Raw genomic sequence first — 22,756 nt, forward strand, 5'->3', positions numbered from 1 at the left:
ATAGAATTCCTGGGAATGTAATTTAAATCCGTCAAACAAACGCACCCTCAAAGTATTCACCAACCGTAAAGAAAGACCAAGAATACAAAGAATACACTGAATTAAGAAAATTTAATACCAATAACTTCATAACATATCAATAAAAAAAAAACTGAAAACAGCATAGAAAGAAAGGCAAATAGATGAGATTTCTTTCAAAAATAGAATAGAGTACTTTTTTGTTAAAAAAAAAAAAGAATAGACTACTTTTGGCTTTTAACGTTATAAGTCTAGTTTGGGGTTAGTTTTTCCTATCACATTCAGTGTTAATCACTCTTAAACTAATTAAGATTTTTTTTTTTAAAATTGTTATAATTCTTTCTGACTAGATAAATTATTGAGTAAAAAACTTGAATAGATCAAAATAAATGTTTTAATTAAAATATGTACTGGAACAGTTTATTTCTTTAAATAAAATTAATTTTTCTTTCAAAGTAAACAAACCACACGCACATGAACGTGTTCATGTTCATCAACACACTCAACTACTAGTAAAAAAAAAAAAAAACATCCTTGTCTCTCTTCAATCTTCATACGTGTTTTCTCTTTCTCTGTCTCTCTGTTTCCGTGTTTCAAAAATTGAACTTGAAAGGTACGTAAATTCACAACAATATTTCTTTTTCTTTAATTTAACGGAAAATAAAATTAAAAAAACTTTTATTTTTTTTCTTTCGATAAAGAGAAAACAAAAAAACTGAGAGTGACCACCATTGACAACAAGCTTCACATTCATTCATTCACTCACTCACAGCTTTTCCCGCTAAAAAAAGTTAGAAAAAAAGAAAAAGTGAAAAAAAAAAAAGAAACCTTTGTTTTTCTGTGGAAATCCGTGTTAGCATTTTCTCACTTTATTTTCCCGGGAAAAAGTTTTTTTTTTTTAATTTTATTTTACTTTGTTGGAAAAAAATAGAGCTGAATTTGAAGTGAAAGTGAAAGTGAAATGCTTGTCTTTTTTCATAATCATAATGCGAGATCTAATTATTGTAGAACTCCTTCTTCAAACATTCTTCTGTTACTGTACACTGTACAGCCATCATTCTAATCTGCAGAGTTTTTATTCCTTTTAGAATTTTCTGCCACCGACACTTTCTAGATTTTTCATTGTAGATTTTACAATTTTTTTTTTGTTTTCTACTACAGTGTGGTAATTATTGCAGGCCTAATTCGGTTCTTAGTTGTGTTTATCGCTTGCTGGTTTTTCTTTTTTTGTTTTTGATTTTTTTAATATATAATAAGTTAATGGGTTTTTGAGGTTTTTCTGGTTGGAGTTTTCTGGGGTTTAGAATATATAGATTTGTTTATTTATGGTATTGGTTTGGGTTAGGGGTTATGACGTTTTGCCTATGAGGTGTTTGTGTTATTGTGGAGTTGTTGTTGGTACTAGTTTTTTCTTTTGCTTTTGCTTTTGAAGAAGATTAGTATTTTGGGATATTATTCTTGTCAGTTTCACCTTGCTTTGGAGATTGGGTTTGTGGAAAGTTTCCATTTTTTGCTTGTAGTACTAGTTTGGCAGTGACACTCAAAATAAGAGAACAATCATTTCATCACCCAATTAGTCAGTCACCGTAGAATCACTGTCAAAGTTTCGTGAGTTTATTTTGATGAGGGTTCAATCATTGTTGTCAGAGTGATTTTGGTGTAGTGTGGGTTGGGTTGGATTGGGTTGTTGTCAATTTCTCTATTGTTGTATTTATGACGGTGTTGGAGATTCTACTTGATATTGAGTTTTCGTTTTGTTGAAGAATAAAGGAATGAGGGGTGACAAAAACAGGAAGCTACATTTAAGCAAGATCTATTCATTCACGTGTTTCAGAGCGAGTTCGGTTGATGGTGGAGATCATTCACAAATTGGAAGTAGAGGCTATTCAAGGGTGGTGTTGTGCAATGAACAAAACAGTACTAATGATGAGGAAGCTGTGATTAAGAATTTTGCAGATAATTCTGTCAGATCTACGAAATATACTGCTGTTACTTTTCTTCCAAAATCACTTTTTGAACAGTTTAGAAGAGTTGCTAATTTCTATTTTTTGGTTACTGGTGTTTTGGCTTTCTCTAAACTTGCTCCTTTTAAAGCTAGTACTGCTATTTTTCCTCTTGTTGTTGTTATTGGGGCAACTATGGTGAAAGAAGGTATTGAAGATTGGCGTAGGAAAAAGCAGGTACTATATTCTAACCCCCATGTTTTTACCCTGCAGTACTTGTGTGAAGATTCCATAGAATCAGAATATATTCTGTGTACTTGTAAATTTATCTTTTAATTTAGTGTAAATACAATATAAGGGAGATGAAGTATTTAGGCTCTATTTGGATAAACAACTTAATCACTCACTTATACCATAAGCACTTATCTATAAGTGATTATATATATATAAGCTATTTTTATAACAACAAATTAAATTACGGTAAACTATTTTTATATAAGGTATGAAAATAAGCTGAAAACAGCTTATGGACATGTCATAAACTGTTTCCATAACCTCTCCCAAGCGGTTAAGGACGTGTCAATAGATAACTCAAATAAGTCAATCAAAATTTAATGACTTAAAAAGTATCAATAATTATATATTTGAAAAAATTGTGGTATTCTTACAAGGCCGTGAAGAACTTTACCAAGTGAAGAAAATTGTGGCAGGAAGCTAATGGAATATTCTAGCTTTTCTTTTTAGTTTCTCGGTATTGTTTCAAAAGGATGAAGTGCAATTACTTAGTTGTTTGTTCATATGATTCCATAACCAGAATATTCTAAATGATTTGAATCTGCTAAACTCAGGGTGCACTTTATAGGGTAAAATTCTAGTGGTAACCCCTAAAAAACTTGAGGGAGCCAATGATTTTCTTGTATTATATGAAAATCTGAATTGTTATTTTTTAAGTTATATTTTCTAAGTGTGCCTGCAGCATATGATAAAATAACGGGTTAATAGCGCTTTTAGTCTTTGTAATATGGGGCTAATATGGTTTTAGTCCCTTCAATTTTATTTTAATTTCATCTCTGACATATAAGATTCTCCTGCAGGATATCGAGGTGAATAATAGAAGAGTTAAAGTTCATAAAGTTGATGGAATTTTTGAATATACTGCATGGAAGAATCTGAAGGTAGGGAATATAGTGAAGGTAGAGAAAGATGAGTTTTTTCCAGCAGATCTTGTATTGCTTTCATCGAGTTTTGAGGATGCCGTCTGCTACGTGGAGACGATGAACTTGGACGGTGAGACAAATTTGAAGTTAAAACAAGGTTTAGAAGCAACTTCTTCGTTACATGACGATCTCAACTTCAAAAAATTTAAAGCGACTGTTAAATGTGAAGATCCAAATGCAAATTTATACTCGTTTGTTGGTAGTATGGAGTTTGGAGTGCAAAAATATGCCCTTTCTCCTCAGCAACTTCTTTTGCGAGACTCTAAGCTTCGTAATACAGACTATATTTTTGGAGCTATCATTTTCACCGGTCATGACACTAAGGTTATTCAGAATTCTACTGATCCACCTTCGAAGAGAAGCCGAGTTGAGAAGAAGATGGATAGAGTCATCTACTTTTTGTTTTGTATTTTGTTTCTAATGGCATCTGTAGGATCTATTTTCTTTGGCTTTATTACTAAAGACGACTTGCAAAAAGGGGTGGTGAAAAGATGGTATTTAAGGCCTGATAATTCTACAATTTACTTTGATCCGAAAAGACCGGCTGCGGCTGCTGCATTACATTGTTTGACAGCCTTAATGTTATACGGCTTCTTTATTCCAATCTCTTTGTATGTGTCAATAGAAATTGTCAAAGTCCTTCAGAGCATTTTCATCAATCAAGACATCCATATGTACTACAATGAAGCAGACAAACCAGCACATGCTCGCACTTCAAACTTGAACGAGGAGCTCGGTCAAGTTGACACGATACTTTCCGATAAAACTGGAACTTTGACCTGCAACTCCATGGAATTCATCAAATGTTCGATCGCTGGCGTAGCCTATGGTCGTGGTGTTACAGAGGTTGAGAAGACTATGAGTAGAAGAAAAGGTTCAACATTAGTTCGTGAGCGTGATATCTCAGAAGATGGCATCAACGATTCGCTTGATAATAAAAAAGTCATAAAAGGTTTTAACTTTACTGATGAAAGAATAATGAATGGAAATTGGGTAAATGAGCCTCATGCAGATATTATCCAGAAGTTTTTTCGCCTTTTAGCAGTCTGTCATACAGCCTTACCAGAAGTAGATAAAGAAACAGGAAATGTGTTGTACGAGGCTGAATCTCCAGATGAAGCCGCATTTGTTATTGCGGCGAGAGAACTTGGTTTTGAATTCTACAAAAGGGCTCAGACTAGTTTATCGACATACGAGTTGGATCCAGTTTCTGGCAAGAAAATTGAAAGGTCGGTTGTTTGAAATTCTATGTTTTAAAAGAAAAAAAGGTCCATGTGTTATAAAATATGCTGTTTGGAATTTAATATTTTCACTTATTACATGCTAGCCAAAGCGTTAGCTTCTAAAATGCTATATTATATCCATTATATTTTGCGATTTTCTTTCATCTCAATGATACATGTTTTTCAGTAACTAGTTTCAATTTGCAGGGTGTACAAGATTCTCAATGTATTAGAATTCAATAGCTCAAGGAAGAGAATGTCGGTAATAGTAAAGGACGATGGAGGAAAAATTCTACTACTCTGCAAAGGCGCTGACAGGTTTGTGATAAATTAATATGTAACCTTAAACAATTTGAATGCTTACCCCTGTCCTTTGTGTTTCACTTATTGACCAACCTGAAGTGATATTTCATGCAGTGTCATGTTTGAAAGACTTGCCAAGAACGGGAGGGAGTTTGAAGAGAAAACCGTGGAACATGTGCATGAATATGCTGATGCAGGTCTCCGAACCCTTATACTTGCCTATCGTGAACTTGAAGCAGAAGAATACAAGGAGTTCGATACCAAATTCTCGGAGGCCAAGAATTTGGTTAGTGCAGATCGTGAAACATCGATTGAGGAAGTTTCGGATAATATGGAGAAGAACCTAATTCTTCTCGGTGCTACTGCTGTAGAGGACAAACTCCAAAATGGGGTGAGTTAGAGTTAAAAAGCATGTTTTATTTATGAAGATTATTTATTGGAACGGGACTGGTAACAGAAACTATTGTATTTGTTTGCAAGGTTCCTGATTGTATTGACAAGCTTGCCCAAGCAGGAATTAAGATTTGGGTTTTGACTGGGGATAAAATGGAGACCGCAATCAATATTGGGTATTATATTATATCAATATGCTTTATGTACTATTGTTTCATATGAAACACTGACTCAATCATGGACACCAGACACCATAGTGATATGTTGATACCAGTAAAAATTTGAGCAACAAAAAATAATTGAATCTAACCATACGTGTTGGTGTTAGATACAACTTAACATGAAGTGTCAGTGCCAAATAGGCTTCATCCTATAAGAATTTCATTTCAAGTTAACTGACGTGAATACTCTGCTGTAGGTTTGCTTGTAGTTTGCTTAGACAAGGAATGAAACAGATTATAATTCATTTGGATAGTCCAGAAATTCAAGCATTGGAGAAAGATGGGGACAAGAGAGCTATTACCAAGGTAAAAGATAAACTTCATTTCTTAGGCCCTGTTTGGATAAACAACTTAATTAATTAAATGCTTCTAGCATAACTGTCTATCATATAAGTTCTTGTGTATAAGCTATTACTATAGTAATTGATGGTAAATCACTAGCTTTCACTGATTCATCTCTTAGGCATCAAGGCAGAGTATCCTGTTTCAGATACGTGAAGGTGCTGCACAGCTTATTGCTCACAAAGGGAACTCTCCGCAGACATTTGCTCTAGTAATTGATGGTAAATCACTTGCTTATGCACTTGAGGATGATATGAAGAACATGTTCTTGGAGCTTGCAATTCGTTGTGCATCTGTTATTTGCTGTCGCTCATCGCCAAAGCAGAAGGCACTGGTATTTTTCAATCTATCCTGTGTTCATATTCTATTGTTCCTGATAAAAAATCTAGTCACCTATTAGAAATTTGTTGTATTTCCTCAAATTATTACCGGTGTCAGTGTCAATAATTTGTCTGGTTTTTCTCGTAAAGGTCACTAGATTAGTCAAATCTGGAACTGGTAAAACTACGTTAGCTATTGGCGATGGAGCAAATGATGTTGGAATGCTTCAAGAAGCTGATATCGGGGTTGGTATAAGTGGCGTCGAAGGAATGCAGGTGCTTCAAAAATTCACACAACATTTGAGCTTTTATTTAATTCATTTTTACTTTTACAGGTTTTCTAAACAGTTTTCTTTTTTTCCTTCTAACCCCACAGGCTGTTATGTCTAGTGACATTGCAATTGCACAATTCCGATATCTGGAACGGTTACTTCTGGTGCATGGGCATTGGTGTTACCGAAGGATTTCAACGATGGTATTAATATTACTGAGCCTATGATTGGATCTCTAGATTCTAGAGAAGCTCGCTGATTTTTTTTCGTATTCTGTTAACTTGTTAATTGTTCATTCGACAGATATGCTATTTTTTCTACAAGAACATCACATTTGGTTTCACTCTATTCTTGTATGAGGTGTATGCATCATTCTCAGGACAACCTGCATACAACGACTGGTTTTTAGCTCTCTATAATGTCTTTTTTTCATCACTTCCCGTGATTGCTCTCGGTGTATTTGACCAAGACGTATCGGCTCGGTACTGCCTCAAGTTTCCTTTGTTATATCAAGAAGGAGTACAAAACGTCCTTTTCAGCTGGCGTCGAGTACTCAGCTGGATGCTTAACGGATTCTTCAGCGCCTTATTAATTTTCTTCTTCTGCACAAAGGCAATGGAGCTACAAGCCTTCGATTCAGAGGGAAGAACTGCCGGAAGAGATATACTAGGAACAACCATGTACACTTGTGTAGTTTGGGTTGTAAACTTGCAAATGGCAGTAGATATAAGTTACTTCACCTTGATCCAACATTTTTTCATCTGGGGTTCCATATTTTTCTGGTACATTTTTCTCCTAATATATGGAGCATTGCCTCAAAAGTTTTCGGGAAATGCTTACAAAGTCTTTGTTGAAGCTCTTGCTCCTTCGCCTTCCTATTGGATATTAACATTCTTTGTGGTCATCTCAACCCTAATGCCATACTTCTCATACAAAGCAATTCAGATGCGGTTCTTTCCGATGTATCATGAAATAGTACAGTGGATAAGATACGAAGGGAAGACCGAGGATCCCGAGTACTGTGATATGGTACAGACAAAATTGTCGCAGCAAACAACTTTTGGTTCAACAGCTCGCTTAGCGGCCAAGGCTAACCAATCGTCAGATAAAACTACTATTAACCGTAGAAAGTGTTTATTTCATCATTAACTCGTGTAGTTTTTCCGGTACAGCTTCATTCTCTCTGCACATAGTCATGGAATTGCTTGATGGTTCATCTCAACCAGAAGATGATAGTATGGTGCATGGAACCAACATTTGGCTTTGATGTTGGGAAGAAAAATAAAACTGATAGCTGATTTGTCCTTTTTAAGATTACATAGGTTTCATATACTTTTTTTTTTTCTTTTACAGATAGAAGCAGTTACTGTAAATATAGAAGTATGAATTATTTATAGGATGTGATAGAGCTGTTTTCTTTTGTAAAGAATAGAAGAGTGTTAGTATTTGTTATTGAAAAATTCATTTTTGTGCAGTCATTTAAATCTTTGCTTTGGAACCGTTTATCTGTTAAGATATTTTCTATATTTTTAAAATATATGTTCATTTTAATTTATTAATAAATTTTGAGAATCTTAAAGTAAATTGTTGTGATAAAGAAAAAATAAAATGCGAATGGTTAATTATTGAAAAGTAGTAAGTAGTAACACGGCATATGCACGGGTCACACGTTGCGTTGATCACGGCAGAACTTAAATATCGACTGATATAGTGAGGATCAAGACATGAACATAATTGACAAGGGTACTCATTAATAAATGTTTGAATATTGATCGATAAATATGTACTAATAAAAACATTCTAACCAACCAAACATTTGGGCTCCAGTGGTAAAGGAGCTCTTACTAAGGACGCAATTCCCACTTAATCCGACATTATCTCCTAATGATAACTCAACTGTTTGACACTCACACCAACTAACTCGTCACATAGAATAATAATTCAATTATTCACAAAATCAAACAAATAATTAATTAATTAAATATAATAAAATAAATATAACAAATAATAAAAATTGGGGTGTTACAAGTCTCCCTCCCTTGAAAGATTTCCGCCCTCGAAAATTAGCTCAAATGAACAAATCAGAATAAGACTCCTCATCTGACTCTCGAGCTCCCAAGTCACGTTTCCACCTGCTGGTCCTCCCCAAACTACCCTAACCAAGGCGATCTCTTTACCTCGAAGTTGCTTCAACTCCCAATCCTCTATCTGCATAGGTGATGCCTCCACAATCAGCTTATCCCTCACATGCACATCATCTATTTGGACCACACGAGACGGATCCGCAATGTATCTCCTCAATTGAAACACATGAAACACATCATGGAGATTAGCGAGCGAGCGATGACATAGCAATCAGATAGGCCACCTCTCATATCCTTTGCAAAATATGATAAGGACCAATAAAATGCAGCGTCAACTTACGCGACTTAAATGCTCGACCAACACCAGTTACCGGAGTAACTCGAAGAAATACATGATCTCCTTTTTGAAACTCAAGTGTTTTCCTCCTCTTGACATGATAACTCTTCTGACGACTCTGAAAAGCCTTCATCTTCTACCGAATAATCTTAATCTTATCGGTAGTTTGCTGGACTATCTCAGGTCCAATCACAACACTCTCTCCCTACTCATACTAACACAACGGCGTCCTACACCTCCTACCATACAATGTTTCAAACAGTGCCATCTCGATACTCGAATGAAAACTGTTGTTGCAAGTAAACTCAATCAAATGAGGAAAACCCAAACACTTCCTTTTTCCAACACACAAGCTCTTAAAAGATCCTCAAGTGACTGTATCGTCCTCTCTGTCTGACCATTTGTCTCCGAATGATAAGCAGAAATCAAACGCAACTTCGTGCTCAAAGCATCTTGCAAACTCCCCCAAAATCTAGAAGTAAACCCTGAGTCTCTATCTGACACAATGCTAGACGAAATACCGTGCAAACTGACAATCTTCTCAATGTACAGCTTCACCAACTTCTCTAATGGATAATCCATTCTCATTGGAATAGAGCAGATTTTGTCAATCTGTCCATAATAACCCAAATAGCCTCAAAATTACTCGGTGTTCGGGGTGAACCAGACACAAAAATTCATAGAAATACTATCTCACCTCCATTCATGAATGGATAACGGTTGCATCAAACCCAACGACTTTAGATGTTCAATCTTTGACTTCTGACAAGTCAAACAGTAATACACAAACTCTACAATCTTTTTCTTCATACTGGGCCACCAAAATATTTTCCTCAAATCCTGATACATCTTTGTAGCACCTGGATGAATACTCAATCCACTATGACGCCCTTCCTCAAGAATACTCCTTTTCAATTTAGCTATATCTGGAACACAAACTCTATCACGACATCTCATGATACTATTTTCATCAATTCGAAAATCGTCACCTCGAACTTGATTGATCAAAGTCAACAGATCCACCAAACTCAAATCTGATTTCTGACCTTCCCGAATCTCATCAAGAATACCGCTAGTAAGCTTCAACATACCAAACTTAACTCCAGAAGAAGTCATTTCACAAATCAAACTCATATCTCGAAATTGTTCAATCATTTCTAACTCTCTTACCATTAACATCGACATATGCAATGATTTCCCACTCAATGCATCAGCCACCACATTTGCTTTACGCAGATGGTAATTCAAACCAAAATCATAATCTTTCAGAAATTCTAACCATCTTCTCTCTCTCTCTCATATTTAACTCTTTTTGACAAAGAGATACTTCAATCTCTTATGATCACTAAACACTTCGAATCTCGATGCAAACAAATAATGCCTTCAAAGTTTTAACACAAACGTGACCGCAACCAACTCCAAGTCATGCGTCGAATAATTTCTCTCATGCACTTTAATTTGTCTTTAAGCATAAGTCACAACTTGCTGATTCTACATCAACACACCTCCCAATCCCATCAACGAAGCATCACAATACACAACAAACGATTCTGCCAGATTAGACAAAATCAAAACAGAAGTTGTCGTCAATTTTCTCTTAAGCTCTTGAAAACTCTCTTCACATTTCGCACCCTAAATAAAAATCTAACTTTTTCTAGTCAACTGCATCAACGGTAAAGCTAATTTGAAAATTTCTGATATTTTATGCAGAGAATTGTGATATTATTATTATTGCTAGGTGTTATGTAAAATGTAGGCCTAAGCACAATAATTTGTTAAGACTTTGGTGCTATGTGGAATTGTGGATGTTAATTTTATAGTTTTGATATCTCACTTTGCTTTGGGGCATACAAGATCCCTAATGTTTGATGCAAAGCAAATATTTTTATGCATGATGTCAAGCTTATCCTATCTTTCTTTGCAATAAGAACATTCTCCATTCCATAGGACCAATATCGAGTTTTCTAAACGTGTCTTTGAGAGTTTGGTGGGAAACAGAGCGGAGGGTTTCAGAAAACTCCATAAATCATCAAACAAAATAATGCTATTTGATAATATTATAACTTTTATGTTATAAGTTATCCATTCTTTATGTAAGTGTATTTTATGTGCGATAAAATATTCACATCCGGATAATTCTTGAAAAGGTCTTCAAAGAACAATACAAATGAAACTATAAAATTATCACATTCATTTCTAAATAACGAATTTAGATTATCAAGAACCAATCCTAATAAAAAACTGATATTAGATATCTACAAAATTACATTTACAACAATTAGTCAACCTTCATGTCAAATATCTTTAGTTTTTTTTCCAATTCCCATTTACGCTTCAACATTTTTTTATCTCTTTCTCCTAAATAACAATTAAAATTATAAAATAAAAGGCTTAGCAAATCAACCCTAGTAATTTTTTTTTCCGATATTGCGAGTTCGAACTCGCATTCTTTCATCTGATCTGATGTCTCTGCATAGTTGTCGAATGAACTGGCATAATCACAAAGGTTAATTTATCATATATCTATTGTACCTTAACACCAAGAAAATCCGCAGCAGATTTCGCCATAATAGTAGCAAACTCATTGAAACTAATAACACCATCACCATTGCTATCAGCTTCAGCCATCATGTTAGCAAGTTCATGATAAGTCAAAGGATGTCCCATCTTCGCCATGGATCCGGCGAGTTCCGCCGCCGTGATGAAGCCGTTGCCATCGCGGTCGAAGGAGCGAAAAACCTCGAGAAGCTGTTCTTGATTGATTAAGACACTCTCGGTCATGTCGGGCATTATGGCGCTGACAAGCTCGTCGAATTCGATGTAACCGTTGTTGTTGTTGTCCATGTTGTTGAGTAAGGCGTGGAGTTCGTCGCCGGTTGGTTTGATGCCGAGCGAGCGGAGGAGCGCGGCGAGCTCGAGGTGGGTTAGGCTGCCGTCAGAGTCCATGTCGAAGCGTTTGAAGATGTCGTTTAGTTGTTTGATTTGGTCGTCGGTTTGGAGCATTGACATGGTGTTTGTGGTGTTTGTTGGTAAAGGCCTAAGCCTTAGGATATAAATGTTTTGTTTTTGATGATATTGAATTGTGGTGTTTTATTTTTTCTGTTTTTGATGATGATGATGATGATGTTGATGATGATGGTGTTAATTTGTTATGTGATGGATGTGATAATGATGTGTTTGATTGAAGATTTGGAATGGGTCAAAGGGGTTGAGAGAAAACGCGTTTTTTGTTGTTAAATGCGAAACTGAATGTGATAACGCAAGTGAATGGAATGGATTTGTGTTTTGGTTTTACCAATTTGGTAGTTGGGAACACCCTTTGCGTGTGAAGGATGTTGAAAAATTGTTTAGGGGAAATTTGGATTAAGATTAAGTTAGCTGTAATAGCTAAAATTAATGTGTGTGTGTCCGTGAGTTTAGTTTGGGGGTAAGAGAATTAGGATTGAAAATTATTGGTGAATAAAAGTTGACTAACGGAGTATACGGGGAAATTAATTAGTAATATATTTGTTGTGTATGATTTTTTTTTTTAAATAAAGTGTGACTAGTGTATTTAGTGCTTGTTAAAATGGATCTTCTAGAAGCATGGACAGTGGCAGTTGGATTCTAATGCAAGCTCGCTGGTATGCACAGTCTTTTGATTTTGTACAATCTCATCTATGAAAGTTAGGAAGAAGCAATTATTTTTTACTAATTTTACTTCAAATATTTCATAACTATATTGTATTTTGTTTCAAAATCAAAATAGTTGGTGCAACTCCATAATGAAGTGATGCGCCTTGCTTTGCTTTGGTGCAGTGGTGTGGGTAAACCTGCAATATTAGCATTCAAACGTTAAAGTTAGTTTGTGAATAATAGAGATGGAGTGAATTCTCAATCAGAAAGATCATACATATTTTAGCACCAATAATGGTATTTATAGAATGGTTTGAATTTAGACTTCTAGCCTTTTGGGCTTAGGAATAGCCCAGAAAAGTTGCCTCATGCTTGCTATGTCTTGATGCATGGGAAGTCTTCTAAAGCTAGATCGGATGTTACCTTGTCTGTGACCTTGTGTCGAGGTTGGAAAGGACTAGGGGACAACTTGAATAAACGTTTGTCCAATCATTGGGACATTTTCGTGAACATCTTATGTGTGGCTCTCAGTGAATAGGCTAGGGTCTAGCTCACATGTCTAGGTCATTCGAGTGCACTTGAGTATACTTCCTCATAGTTTATGACGTTGGTTCCTCTTCCCATTTCCTTATATAAAGCTTCCTTTAACATTTCTGAAAACTTTCATTTCCTTTCGAATTTTCTCTTTGTATTTTCTGCCATTCCTTCTCCTTTATGCTATCAGTTTCGTGATTCTTGTTTCCATCTGTCTTCCCTTTTGCTAGGACCTTCACATTATCAACCCTTCTCTGTTCAAATAGTCTCTTCTTCTTCGTCTTCTTCCTCAGGTACCATTTCTTAGCTTACTCTTTTACTATCTTTCATGGAAAACCTAGGAAGTGTACATGTAAATGTAAATAGAGATGGTGAGGGTGAGCCTTTGAAGGTCAATGGCCATATCCCGAATTTAATAGTTTTAAGTGATATTTTTAGGAATGGGGGAGGTTGTGTTAAGAGTGGAAGTGGTCATTCTAGCTCTAATTAGGGGAATGGGGAGAGACACTCTCGCACTCTGGCTTATATGGAAGCAGTCACTCACTCCTCTTTCCTCCATTTGGGATCGTGAAGAAATGGAGGTGGCCCTTGCTTCCCAAAATGAGTTAAGAACTCTTTAATTCACTAGAGGTTACAGATGCTCCTCGGACCCTTCCTTCTTCACTTACTTCAGAATCATCCTAGTCAACCAATGACAAGTCGTTTTTAATTGTCATTGTCGAGAAGCCTTCTACCACTGTCGTCTCTTAGTATTACCACCCTCGGTTGGGCCATGCCAACAAGGGCGAAATGAGAAGCAAAAAGTGTCTCTTTGAAACTAGTAAAATGGAGTTGATGGCTGAAGCAACGTATCATCTGTTTCGTGGAACTTCTTTGCTAACTTTGACGGTTATTGTCCGAGATGAACTATTTTGCCCTCAATAATCTACCCAAATAAAATGAGCAATGGAAGAGTAAATTTGAGGCGACCATTTATGGTCAAACTGCTCTCTAAGAAAAGGTGCTAAAACTATAGAAAAAGTTTAATCAACACCAGGAAGAGGCTGGATTGAAAAACTAAGGTTGAGAAGTTATTTGATTTTAAGAAGGACGTGGAGACCTACGATGCCCCATCTAACTTGGCAACTAGGATTTCCAGCTTGCAAGGGACCCTGGAAGAGAAAGAAAATGATTTGGAGGAAGCTTAAACTTCTGCTGGGGAGCTATTTCCCCAAGTGACTGTCTCCTAAAAGGCTTTGAAGGAGGAGAAGGAATCTCTCTAGAAGTTGTAGAAAGAGTACACTACCGTCTTTAATGAAGGTATCCAGGGAACTCTTGTTGCTTTCCACAAGGTCATCGAGCAAGTCCAGTTCCTTTTCCCGAGAATTAAAATCCCTTTGGAAAAAATAGGCATAATAAAGAAGATTGTGGACTGGAGTAATGACGAGAAAGCATCTGAAGATGGTGAAGAGGGAAAAGAATAGGAGGAAGAGACTAACATGGATGCGTTATATTTGTAATTCTTTACTTGAGTAGTGTTCTAGGCCATTGGGACCTTTGTAATATATTTTGAACAATATTTTTATTTTTCTTTTGTCTTAATGCCTTCTTTGCCTATGATTTCATTTCATCATCGTAACCCTCTTTAATTAATTTACATCACATGAGATTAATGCATTATTTGACGCAGGCGAGGACTGTGCCCGACCAAAGGTCGAGTCTTCTTGTATGCCCCCTAGTTTAGGCCTGGTTCAAATTCAACGTGTTTAAGGTTTCACCGCCTACTCCACTGGAATGGCTAGCTACCAAAAGGAGATGTACCAGCTATAACGTGAAGAGTCATGTTTATTCGCGCTTCCTATTTTTTGTAAATAAAATTGACAATGATTTTTGCAAAGAATGTTATATTATTACTTTCAAAACGTTACATGGATGTGAAGGATTACAATTTGGTCAAAATTTAAAACTCGTAGAACACTTAGGTGTAGTATCTCTTGAGTTTTACCACATTCCATGTTCGAGGTATAGGTTCTCCAACCAGCGTTTCTAAAGCGCTCATTTTCCTTTGTTGGATCTAACCTTATACGACCCCTCCCAATTAGCTTTTAGCTTGTTATCTCTGATGTTTTTAAATTTCCCTCAAACGTCGGCGTGTCTCTACACCAGGTCCTCCGATTTGAATTCTTGGGGTTTGCCCTTTATATTTGGTTGTTGTTGCTTGTTTGACGACCACGCTCACGGGGTCGTGGCACTCCTTTTTTTGTCTTCCAAAAGATCCATCTCTTCTTTGATTGCTTTGAAGTTGTCTTATTTTGTTAGGGGTGGGTCATGTTCTAACTTAATTATTCTATTTAAGCAGGGATGATGACTTCCATCCCATAGGTCAACCAAAAGGGGGTCTCACATGTGGTAGAGTGATGTGCGGTCTGGTAGGCCCAAAGGAAATGGAGAAGTTCGTCTGCCTAATTTCCTTTAGATGTCGTAAGTATTTGCTTCAGTCCTATGAGGATTACTCGGTGTAATCAACACAAGATTAAAGATAAACTGATGTAAACGACAATGAACTCGGTCGATCTTTGTTTTTTTAGTTTGGCCGAGTGTGCCTACCTTTAAAATTATAGAGAAACTATAATTGCTTTATTTCTATCTAAGGAATTAGGGTTTCATTGTTACAAGCAATATATAATACTATGCTTTAGATTACAATAATACTCCTGAAGCCCCCACACCCCTAGTTATCTACCTATAATAATTTTCATAATATGAGTCATACTCAACAACACTCATAATAATCTTCCCAATATAAATTATACTCAACAATATCAATAATAATCTTTACAACATGAGTTATACTCATCCAATATAATGAAATATTCACATCGCTATAGTAAGTTGTATAAACTATATTAAAAAATTTGATATATATGAGGCAATTTTAAGCATATAGCTCAACGAACCAATAAATCAATTTCTTTTGATACAATGATCTATTTAAGAGACTTACATCTTTCAACAAATATTCTTTTATATGCACTAGTTAAGAATTGAGTTCATTACCACATTTAGTTAAGAGTTCTAATTCTCTGGCAATTTCACATTATATTTGTCTCAAATCAACTAACATCAATTTGATCATTGACAACTCTAGCAGCACCCCATGGTTCCTTCCTACCCCAAAAGCTTCCAAATCCAAACTCTCCCTTCTCACAAAGTTCCTCCATCACTTTCTCAACTTCAACCATACAACCACCACAATTGTGTACACCGTCATCTATTAGTTCCACATCTTCTTGAATTCTAAATGATTTTTCATGAATTCTCAAAATCACATCTTTATAAGATCCCATTTCTCTTTGCACCCCCTTCCTTTGGCAAAATATCCTCTTACCATATTCTCTTGTTTTCCTCACCATCTTTCTCAACAAAAGCACAATAATTTGCAGCATCAAGCACTGGCAGCAGCATGATATGACGACACAATCGGCCGCAAGCATGTTCAAATCTTCCATGTTTGTGAATGAGAAGGAGAAGAATGTGGGGGTGTTGGAAGTAATTATTAAAAGAAGACATACCTTGTTTAAAGAGTAGGTTCCTTTAATTTCCTTCCCCTATTCCTTGGTATTGGCAAGGAAGAAGCAATGACAATAATATGATGAGGAAAAGCTAAGATAGCTTTGCCTTCATTAAATTATTTGGTTGTGGCCTAAACGCAAACTATGGCTTCTAATAAGGGTTATGACATATAAAAGAATATTTAAAGTGAAGATTACAATCATTGTAAGGTATACGTGTCAATAATAATGATTGGTTAGATGATTGTAACTTGTGAAGTAGGATTCTAATTTTTTTGGTAGAAGATTTCTTATTCTTTCGAAGGGCTTTCATAAGACTTTACCTTACACACAATATAGTTTAGCTTTTTTAATTTGTTTGATGTGTTAAGTTTTTTTTTTAATGACAAATATTATGAATTAGTGGTGAGAAATGTTTAAATAACAAAAAAATCGTGACATCATTTTACAAGAACACTTGATAGAATATTTCTTTAAAAAAATCTTGAATTTATATAGGCAAGATATTTGGTATACAAACCCCATGTGAGTTAGAATGTATACATCTCAATAGAGAAAGAAATAAATAAAGTGATGTGATTAATACAATAAATTGTTGATGTGATAAGAAAGACAAATGAAGTATTAAATTAGATGTTGAATGATCTTACGAGAATTAGAGTGTACAAATAATTAGAGTGGCAAAACGAGTCAGGTCTGTTGAGCATGTCCGTTTTATCCGCACAAAAATGTGGGACGGATTAAAGTTTTAGACCCTCACTCTCTAATGTGACCGTCCTGTCCAGCTTCGTTTTTTATGCAGGCTTTTGTAGACACGTGCATTAACATAAACTTTTATATTTTTAGACTTAAAAAATACAGTGTCCGCGGACTTAGCCCGCTCCGTCTACATATTTTTGCAGAACGGACCAAGATTTTAGGTCCGCACCCTCAATTATGACCGCTCTGCCCCCACTCCATTTTTTGCGGGTTTTTATGAGACGGACCTAAACAGACGGGCATGCCCGTTTGTCACCACTACGAATAACATTACTCATTTCTTAAATTAACGAATTATAATGAAGTTTAGTGATTGTATGAAAATCAGAAAAGTATGTGTAACATCCTTAAAAATTATAAATTATAAATCATATCTTTATTTTTATTTATATTTTGTAAAAAAAATAGAGCATAAAGATAAGCATTCACATCTCAAATGGATTGACACCTCTAAATTGTCATCTAACTATTCAAGTTTAACATTTATTAATATACAATTGGAAACTAAGCCAAAGCTCGAGAATAATAAACAATTGACTTGTAAAAAGTCTTACATGTCCAACTCATTGTCATTGAGAATCTGAGATAAAACTATATTAGAAAAAAGTGAAGCGTGTAAATATTTTTAATTAAAATTTCTTGAAAAGGATGACTCCTAAATAAGATGAGAGAGTCTTGCTCAACAAGTTAATCAAGTTGGGATAACTTTGAGCAATCGAATTAAGTATTCTCCAATTTCAACTGTGAATGAAGCAATTAATCCCAACCACAAGATAATTATGTCTCATAGAATCAATATGCAACATATGAAGAAGTAGTCAAATTCATTTGCCAATCCGATAATTAATTATTTTACCTTGCTATTTTTCTCAATTAATCATGTTCTTGATTAAATAGTTAGAAACTTGAAATGGCTACTTCTAAAAAAAATAAGCTTAAAATGATTGTTCACCAACAACTACATATATTTAATTAAGAACTGTATGATCAATCCAATAGTTTCATATAAATGGAATGATATTTCCTAACTGGAAAATTCTTAGGTGGACACGGACCTAAGAATTTGTTTTACACACAACCAATCACATAATTTTAATTAATTAAAAAATAAATTAAAATTTTTCTCTCTCCTTCATAATCTCAACCACCCCATGAATCCAATTAAAAACAAAATTAAAATAAAAATAAATTAAAAATTACTAGCTTCTTATTGGTTGTGCCTAAGAATATAGATTTATGACCGTGTCCATGCAAGAATTGCTCTTCCTAACTTAATCTTTTCTCTACCTCTCTTCTTAAATATCATTAAATATTACTCTTGAAAATTAAACATGAGTCTCAAAAGTGATTGTTTGGATTTAGTGATTGCTTCATATTTCAAAAGTTGCAGGGTACTATAACTCATAATAATTTGTCAATAATATTATAAGTAATCACTATTTCAGTATAACAAGGGAGAAACTAGAACTGAGTAGATATCCCATACAAGTGTTACATGAATAGTGAAAAAACAAGTCTAAAAGATGTACTCCAACATCATACATAATTATTCAATCCAACAGACAATGAAAACAACAACCAAACTGTAAAATAAACAACCAACGACAGTTGTACCTCAAGTCATCCGAGGACTAAATGACAAACAAGTACCATCCCAAAAGGCCACAAAAGCCAACTTTATTTTTACTGAAACATAAAAACCATGAAAGACACTAAATTGATTATTGATATACTACTACTCCTCCTCTTCCTCTTTCCAACAGTTCAGAGTTGAGACAGGTGAACTGCAACCAGAAGTCTTCATGAACTTCTGGAAGACAACACAGCCACCTCTTCCAAGTTCCTGGTAACACCTCTCTTGTCGACAGTATCCTTTAACATTCACCAAACAGTTCTGCATAAATGAATTGCTTTCGACGTCCACATGCACAGCTATTAGAAATTCATTCGGTTGGAAGCATGTCAACACTCTCACAACCAATTGATTCAGATTCATCAGCTCCAAATTATCCACGCATGTCTCAAAGCTGGCGTAACTGAAACCATCTTCAGGAGTAACATGAATTGTAGAAACAGCAACTCCTTCTACAGAATTCATTGAATATCCACACGGTTCAAAATCAAAATCACATATTTGTGAATCTGGAAGAATGTTTCTAATACCAGAATTCGCAGTCATCAGGGCTGCTGAACTAAACTGTTCTTTGTAGAAAACCGATGCTTTCTCTCTGTCTAAACCTGTCATGCACATCTCAAGAGTGTAAACAGAGTCAATTAAGCTCACAGACTCTGCAGCAGCAGAGTAGACATGCCATTTCTGTGGGCTGTCTGAACCACCCATAACATAAGCCGAGCTCCCTGATCCAAGCTTCCCAAAGTAGCTATCAAGGACTGCAATTTCCTCGGAGAAGCTGCGATGTGGAAAGGACTGAGCACCTGGAAAAGTGAAACTTCCACGGGTGTATCTCACTGATCTAACACCAAGGAAAAGTTCCTCGGATAACTTCAATACAGGAGGAATCGAAAGCAACAATTTGGTAGTACCACATGTTTTGATTATGATCTTGTATGGATAAACAAAAAGGCTGGACTCAGAGAGAACATAAGAGTCAACCTTTTCATTTGATAGCGAGGAAACAATGGTGCATTCTGCAGGTCCTAGAATCTCATCTATCTGGGATTTTGTTAAAGACCTAAGACCCTTTCCTTCAGGGTCCACAAATATTCCCGGTTCGAAAAATGATATCTCTAGCCTCTTTTCAAACCCTTCAAAACCAATTGCAGAGACTTCCATGGCCATTTTGTTTCAGAAAAAGAATCGTACACCACCAGAACCCGAAAACAGAGAACAAAGAAAGCACAATTGCGAAAAATCAGTTGGAAAGACGTCTTTCGAAGTAGAGTACTGAATTATTTAAGTCTAATGAAAAGAAAAAACAGGTTCCGCGCAAAGTAGATCGGTTTCAGGATGGCTTCCTAGAGAACTGCACAAAATTAGAAATTAAATATATTAGCAAATGTTACTAATCAAATAGGTTTTCTCGTTAACAAATCAAGATTGAATATCATTTAATCGCGCTTACGTTGGAGTAAGCAGCTGATCTGAACTTCTTGATTCCACCGTTTGGACGAACGTATTCAATAGTGTAGCCAAGGGGAGCTTCGTAGAACAATGAATTACTACTACTGGATTCCTTCTCACTTGTTTTGGATTCCATTAGATCATTCACACCTGCTTGACAACAGCCAATAGACAACTTAACAAAGCCACAAACTGTAGGTACAATAATTTATAACAAATTTCATACAACAATTTCACGATTCAAAAGAAAGCTTAAACAAAGAGAGACAAAAGGCCACCAGTATCAAAAAAATTAAGCTATATGGCAGTGACACCTCAAATTGAAAGAGTATCGCATACTAGTATGAGGTGCCCCACTCCCGCTTCCTGCTAAACATCAAATAGCGGCCGCTAAACATCCAATAGCGGAATCACCCATCCGGACCGCTATCCCGGGATAGCGCCGCTATTGACAACTCCGAGGGAATTGAGTTAAAAGTGCCTTGAAGGTAAAGTAATTTATGTTTCGGTACTTTTTGCAAAAGTGTGTTGAATAATAAATTTTAGTGTGAAACTCGCTACTAGACTCAAAAGCTAAAAAATCCCAACTTTAAGTAAAATCAATTCTAGAAAGGATAATCAATTTTACTCCGATAGCAATTTTACGCATCCAGAGGTGAACCAAACATACGCATAATCACTTTTATTTTCTAAAATCATCACCGATTTCTACTGTAGTGATTCACATAGAGTATGCATTCCTAGAAACGGATTAAGAATTGGCGAGAACTATAGATAAATACAATAAATAAAATCACTTTTACAGAAAACTTAGGGAAACTGCACAAGTCTAATCAGAAAAATTAGGCAAAATCAAAATAAAATAAATTAAAAGAGGAAGGAAGAAAACGAACCTGGATTGATAGAATTCGATGAAGAAAACAAGAAATAATTCTTGAATCAATTACAGTTCGGTTAAACCACAAATAGAAGATATCTGAAAATTGGATCAAGATTTTAGGAACGGAGAAAAAAAACACGAAATAGCTTAAAGTATAAGCGATTGTAATTAAGTGCTTACTTACGAATACGAAAAGCGTAGGAAGAGTATGAAAAAGAGAAGCGAGAGAGAAGAATGGGTTGTGATGTGTTTTGTTGCTTGGTTCGGATGGAAATGAAGACTATTTATAGACCTTCTCCAAAGATGATTACAAAATTTAATATTTTTTAATAAAGGGTCATGCTAACGAGTGCCCCAGGGGCACTCTTTAAGCATTCTAAATAAAGAAAATATTCTTTCAAAAGTTCACCATTTCAATTTTCGATGCATTAATTACGCATATTTCCAAGAAAAACTTACTTTTTAAAGCTATTAAAGAGTGCCCCTGGGGCACTTGTTAGCATTTCCCTTTAATAAATATATAAAAGTTAGTTTTTGGTTTTAGATTGGAACTTAAGTTAGTTAAAATATAAAACTTCGATTTTTATAATAAAGATGCTTAAGAGTAATGATAAAAGAATTGATTGATAGAATAAAGAGTAGGAGAAAAATAATAAAAAAAAAGAAATATTAACGAATCATATTCTTTGATGTGATTAGGATAACAAAAAAAATTGTATATATCCTCTTATTTTATTTTACTTTGTTTGTTGAAAATTTAAATTACAAAACATTATATGTTTGTGTTTAAGCTTTTTTTTTTAAATTATTTTATTGCAAAATATTATTATGTAACTTTTTTAATTAATAGATAAATACTGAATATATGGTTGCATAACAATATTTTCATAATATCAAAGAGACCAAAATAAATATCATAATCAAACATAGAAAAGTTTGAAATAAATAAAAAACAAAAAAATTAATGATTCTTACAAAAGAATTAAATGTTAAATAGTATCATTAAGAAATGGTTCATGCTAACATGTACCCTAAGGACACATGTTAAGATTACTATAATTAGAAAAAAGTAAGTGAAATAAAGTCATATTTAAATTTTCAAAAAAAATTGAATGCACATATATTAAGAGAATATTTCTATAACTAATTTATTAATTTGTGCCTTTAGGGCACACATTAGCTTTTCCTTTAAAAAATAGTATCCTCTATTAAAAACTTGCATGTGATGATATGTTTTCGTTGTTTATTCGTTTCTATAGGATCAAATATATAATATTAAGCGTGTCGCTTTAAGGTCAACACATCGACTCAAACTTCACATACTTTAAAAACTTCTATTAAAATCACTTTGCCTTAAGCAAATCTCTTCAAACCTACAGTACAATTTATTCTGATGTTTAATTAATCGATTATACAATGAAATTTGGTTTATAATTATTTGTGGCACTTATATAAACGATTTTATTGGAGGAACTCACTCAATAATCTATTAAGGAAGCCTTATAGTCAATTTTGTTTAAAATTCAATATTCATACTTTGTTAGATCATAATCAATTATGGTTGTGGCCTAATCAATTATGAAACATATCTACGTTAATATATCTACTTTAATATATAAAAGTTACTTTAATATATAAAAGTTGATTACCACCAAAATTCCT

At 34.8% G+C, this 22,756-nt stretch overlaps 4 protein-coding genes across 7 annotated transcripts; 1 reads left to right on the forward strand and 3 right to left on the reverse strand.

Annotated features, from left to right (window-relative positions):
- The first annotated feature begins 481 nt into the window (after positions 1-481).
- LOC131642008 (putative phospholipid-transporting ATPase 9) lies at positions 482-7,730 on the forward strand. 2 transcript variants are annotated; one of them, XM_058912307.1, is made up of 11 exons: positions 482-631; positions 1,782-2,198; positions 3,056-4,407; positions 4,609-4,719; positions 4,819-5,095; positions 5,185-5,273; positions 5,516-5,624; positions 5,782-5,994; positions 6,131-6,256; positions 6,357-6,455; positions 6,556-7,730. In XM_058912307.1, the coding sequence occupies exons 2-11, from the start codon at positions 1,791-1,793 to the stop codon at positions 7,399-7,401; spliced, it is 3,630 nt and encodes a 1,209-aa protein (XP_058768290.1). In that variant the 5' UTR covers positions 482-631; positions 1,782-1,790; the 3' UTR covers positions 7,402-7,730. The 2 variants fall into 2 exon arrangements, with proteins under 2 accessions (XP_058768290.1, XP_058768283.1); XM_058912300.1 differs by lacking the exon at positions 482-631 and having other exon boundaries at positions 688-2,198.
- Positions 7,731-10,904: 3,174 nt separating this feature from the next.
- On the reverse strand, positions 10,905-12,015 carry LOC131642023 (probable calcium-binding protein CML16). Its single transcript, XM_058912316.1, has one exon. It carries the CDS (start codon positions 11,680-11,682, stop codon positions 11,197-11,199), a length of 486 nt encoding a protein of 161 aa, XP_058768299.1. The 5' UTR covers positions 11,683-12,015; the 3' UTR covers positions 10,905-11,196.
- Positions 12,016-14,010: 1,995 nt separating this feature from the next.
- On the reverse strand, positions 14,011-16,775 carry LOC131609566 (uncharacterized). Its single transcript, XM_058881286.1, has one exon. The coding sequence runs from the start codon at positions 16,308-16,310 to the stop codon at positions 15,915-15,917; it is 396 nt and encodes a 131-aa protein (XP_058737269.1). The 5' UTR covers positions 16,311-16,775; the 3' UTR covers positions 14,011-15,914.
- A 1,758-nt stretch (positions 16,776-18,533) lies between these two features.
- LOC131642031 (S-adenosylmethionine decarboxylase proenzyme-like) lies at positions 18,534-21,354 on the reverse strand. Of its 3 annotated transcripts, none has more exons than XM_058912331.1 (4): positions 21,279-21,354; positions 21,108-21,190; positions 20,216-20,364; positions 18,534-20,116 (listed from the first exon to the last, which is right to left on the reverse strand). In XM_058912331.1, the coding sequence occupies exon 4, from the start codon at positions 19,930-19,932 to the stop codon at positions 18,868-18,870; it is 1,065 nt and encodes a 354-aa protein (XP_058768314.1). In that variant the 5' UTR covers positions 19,933-20,116; positions 20,216-20,364; positions 21,108-21,190; positions 21,279-21,354; the 3' UTR covers positions 18,534-18,867. The 3 variants fall into 3 exon arrangements, with proteins under 3 accessions (XP_058768314.1, XP_058768306.1, XP_058768319.1); XM_058912323.1 differs by having other exon boundaries at positions 21,275-21,351; XM_058912336.1 differs by lacking the exons at positions 21,108-21,190; positions 21,279-21,354 and adding an exon at positions 20,529-21,082.
- Between the last annotated feature and the right edge of the window lie 1,402 nt (positions 21,355-22,756).

The sequence above is a fragment of the Vicia villosa genome, linkage group LG1 (assembly GCF_029867415.1).
Source record: "Vicia villosa cultivar HV-30 ecotype Madison, WI linkage group LG1, Vvil1.0, whole genome shotgun sequence".
Classification (NCBI taxonomy): domain Eukaryota; kingdom Viridiplantae; phylum Streptophyta; class Magnoliopsida; order Fabales; family Fabaceae; genus Vicia; species Vicia villosa.

What these genes read in the sequence shown, in the direction of transcription:
- LOC131642008 (XM_058912307.1), top strand. Translation starts at nt 1,791, where the DNA reads ATGAGGGGTGACAAAAACAGGAAGCTACATTTAAGCAAGATCTATTCA. An exon ending in ATTGGCGTAGGAAAAAGCAG is followed by an intron (nt 2,199 to 3,055) that starts GTACTATATTCT and finishes ATTCTCCTGCAG; the next exon opens with GATATCGAGGTGAATAATAG. An exon ending in ACAAGAGAGCTATTACCAAG is followed by an intron (nt 5,625 to 5,781) that starts GTAAAAGATAAA and finishes TTCATCTCTTAG; the next exon opens with GCATCAAGGCAGAGTATCCT.
- LOC131642023 (XM_058912316.1), bottom strand. Translation starts at nt 11,682, where the DNA reads ATGTCAATGCTCCAAACCGACGACCAAATCAAACAACTAAACGACATC.
- LOC131609566 (XM_058881286.1), bottom strand. Translation starts at nt 16,310, where the DNA reads ATGGAAGATTTGAACATGCTTGCGGCCGATTGTGTCGTCATATCATGC.
- LOC131642031 (XM_058912331.1), bottom strand. Translation starts at nt 19,932, where the DNA reads ATGGCCATGGAAGTCTCTGCAATTGGTTTTGAAGGGTTTGAAAAGAGG.